At 39.3% G+C, this 2,832-nt stretch overlaps 1 protein-coding gene across 1 annotated transcript; it reads left to right on the top strand.

Annotated features, from left to right (window-relative positions):
- The first annotated feature begins 243 nt into the window (after positions 1-243).
- LOC139873337 (pentatricopeptide repeat-containing protein At2g21090-like) lies at positions 244-2,120 on the top strand. Its single transcript, XM_071861261.1, has one exon. The coding sequence runs from the start codon at positions 341-343 to the stop codon at positions 2,060-2,062; it is 1,722 nt and encodes a 573-aa protein (XP_071717362.1). The 5' UTR covers positions 244-340; the 3' UTR covers positions 2,063-2,120.
- The last annotated feature ends 712 nt before the right edge of the window (positions 2,121-2,832 follow it).

Genomic DNA, 2,832 nt, shown 5'->3' with positions numbered 1-2,832 from the left:
TTTAGTTATTTATAAAATAGAATTCAATTTCATTCCATGTCAATAAAAAACACATTTTTCACATTCCATGGAATTTATCAATTTCAATTTCTTCGAATCCAATTCCTGTGACACATTCCATTTCTCTGAAAAACATTCTGCCAACCAAAGGGGCTAACTTCCTATTTATACTTGCGGGAAAAGGGTTTAAGGTTGGCTTGGTCTCTCACATGCCGTCCTAAATGATTGTGTACTCATTCAGTAAAAAACCCAAAGTAGCTTCCTAATGGTCGTGTACGGATAGAAATCTATTGGGTAATAGAGGAATACAGTGGTAGTTCTTTGAAATTTACAACAAAAAATGTTACTCCGTAAAACTTTGTCATCTTTTTTAACTAATTTTTCTATCTACAAGGTTTATAGTTTATCAAGTGTCCGATTGTTGGTTTTAATTCCAGAAACTTCAGCTAATCGAATTTTTTTTATGTACATATTTGTAAATAATAAACTCCTCTTACGATCACCAAAATTCATTACCCACACTTGTTCATGCATATCTAGTCTTTCAGTCAACAGTGTAATTCAAGATTACGTTCGCAATGGAAATATAAACTATGCACGCCAACTGTTTGATGAAAATCTTGCGTCTTGTAATACTGTCACTTGGAACTCAATCATAACAGGTCACATTAAACACAACCAAATGCAGCATGCATATGACCTGTTCGATCAAATGCCTGTGAGAGATGTCGTTTCATGGAACGCATTGATTTCGGGTTTGAACAAGAGTAAAAATCCACATAAAATGTATCTGCTTTTCTTGCAAATGAAAAGAGCTGGAGAAATGCCCAACCAAGTCACATTTTCGACGGTGATTAGTGGTTTTTTGAACTCGTTTGATGTCTTGGTTCCGCAGCTTCATGGTCTTATATTTCACGTGGGCCTTCATTCCAATGTCTTTGTGGGGTCGGCTTTAATGCGAGGTTATGCTCATTTAGGCCGTCAAGAGTACCTACGTCATGCATTCGATGATGTTTGTATAAAAGATGTGAGTACATGGAATGCATTGGTTGTCGGTTATATGGATTTGGGCTTAACAGTTGAGGCACAAATGGCGTTTGACGTGATGCCCGAGGTCAACGTCATTTCATGGACCACGTTAGTTGACGGGTACATCAAAAACAAAAAGATTAGTCAAGCACGGTCAATTTTTAATAGTATGCCACAAAAGAATGTCGTTTCATGGACCGCAATGATAAAAGGCTATGTACAACATGATAACTACAACGACGCAATACAATTATTCATTTTGATGCTCGAATCAGGAACCCGTCCCAACCATTTCACATTTTCAACTCTATTGGACGCTTGTGCGGGTTGCTCTTCATTTCTCCTAGGGAAACAATTGCATTCGTGCATTTTAAAACATGGTCTACGTTGTGAAGTTGTTTTGTTGACATCCCTTATTGACATGTACACGAAATGTGGTGACATTGAATCGGCATTGTGCATTTTCGAGTCAATGGAAAACAAGAATACGGTGTCATGGAACTCGATAATTGGCGGTTGTGGGAGTAACGGTTTGGCAACACGAGCATTGTGTGAGTTTGATAAAATGATCAAAAGTGGGTTGCAACCAGATCATGTAACTTATATCAATTTACTTTCGGCTTGTGTGCATGGAGGTTTAGTCGAAGAGGGTGAAACGCATTTTCGTTCGATGGAAACAAGATATGGCATTAAACCAGAGATGAAGCATTATGCTTGTATGGTGGATTTGTATGGTAAATCAGGTGAGATTGAGAAAGCAGAGAAATTGGTAAAGGAGATGCCTTTTGAACCTGATGTGGGTGTGTGGGGTGCACTGCTTGCTGCTTGTGGGTTGCATTCGTATTATGAGCTAGCGAATGGGCTCGAGAGTTTGGCACGAGATCATCCGACTATATATTCTATGCTAGCGAAGCTCCATGGCGAAAAGGGTACGTGGTGTCGTGTTGTCGAGATGAGGAACAAGATGCTGGAAACAGGTGCTAATAAGCAAAAGGCTGGTAGTAGGATTGAGTTACCCCTTGGTTTGATTTGAATAGTGTGTTAAAACAATTATGTACACTTTTCACATATGTATACATATACAACCTGTTCATCGGCATGATTCATTTAAAGCTTCGTGCATGTACTCTTCACACATCAATAGCTAAAATTCAAGTTTGGACCTTTTTTTTACCCGACCATTACCCTTTCGACGAAACAGGAACCAAAAGCATATATGACAATTTTGTAAGACCACTTGTAGTGGTTGGGGGCGTGGGTTGAGGGCGTGGGTTGCTTTTTGATAACTAGGACGTGTGGGTTATGTTTGTGGAGTAGTGGTGGTGTGGGTTTATGGTGTGGGTTAAGAGTATTGTGATGATGTGTTAAAATATAATTGGGTTAAATATTAAAAGGGGATAAAAATAACATTTTTAAAATAATAAAAAATAAAAAAATTGGCAACGGACGTTGCTTGGTACGTTGCAGGGCCACGGCCAGACAACTTTTTCGCTTGATCAACGCACCGATACATGGGGAAGGAGGCGTTGCCCCTAGCCACGTAGGCGGGCACGCCGTTGCCTAGCTACCGATACAACAAGTCTAAATATCATTTTCCCGTCACATATAAAATGCCCATTATAATTTACTCGTGTCTTCATCCTCCAAACCATTCTACTTTTATATGCAACAAAACATAATCCAACACACGCTCTCTTTTACTCATCTCTCATTCTCTTGCAACGCAACAACGCCAACTTTGATCGTCGCCCCTGTCACTTTTTTGAGCACACACAATAAGTTAAAATTGCCTGCGAGCTTCAT

The sequence above is a fragment of the Rutidosis leptorrhynchoides genome, chromosome 10, assembly GCF_046630445.1.
Source record: "Rutidosis leptorrhynchoides isolate AG116_Rl617_1_P2 chromosome 10, CSIRO_AGI_Rlap_v1, whole genome shotgun sequence".
Lineage (NCBI taxonomy): Eukaryota > Viridiplantae > Streptophyta > Magnoliopsida > Asterales > Asteraceae > Rutidosis > Rutidosis leptorrhynchoides.
The sequence above is the reverse complement of the archived record's forward strand: the minus strand, read 5'-3'. Positions and strand labels throughout refer to the sequence as shown.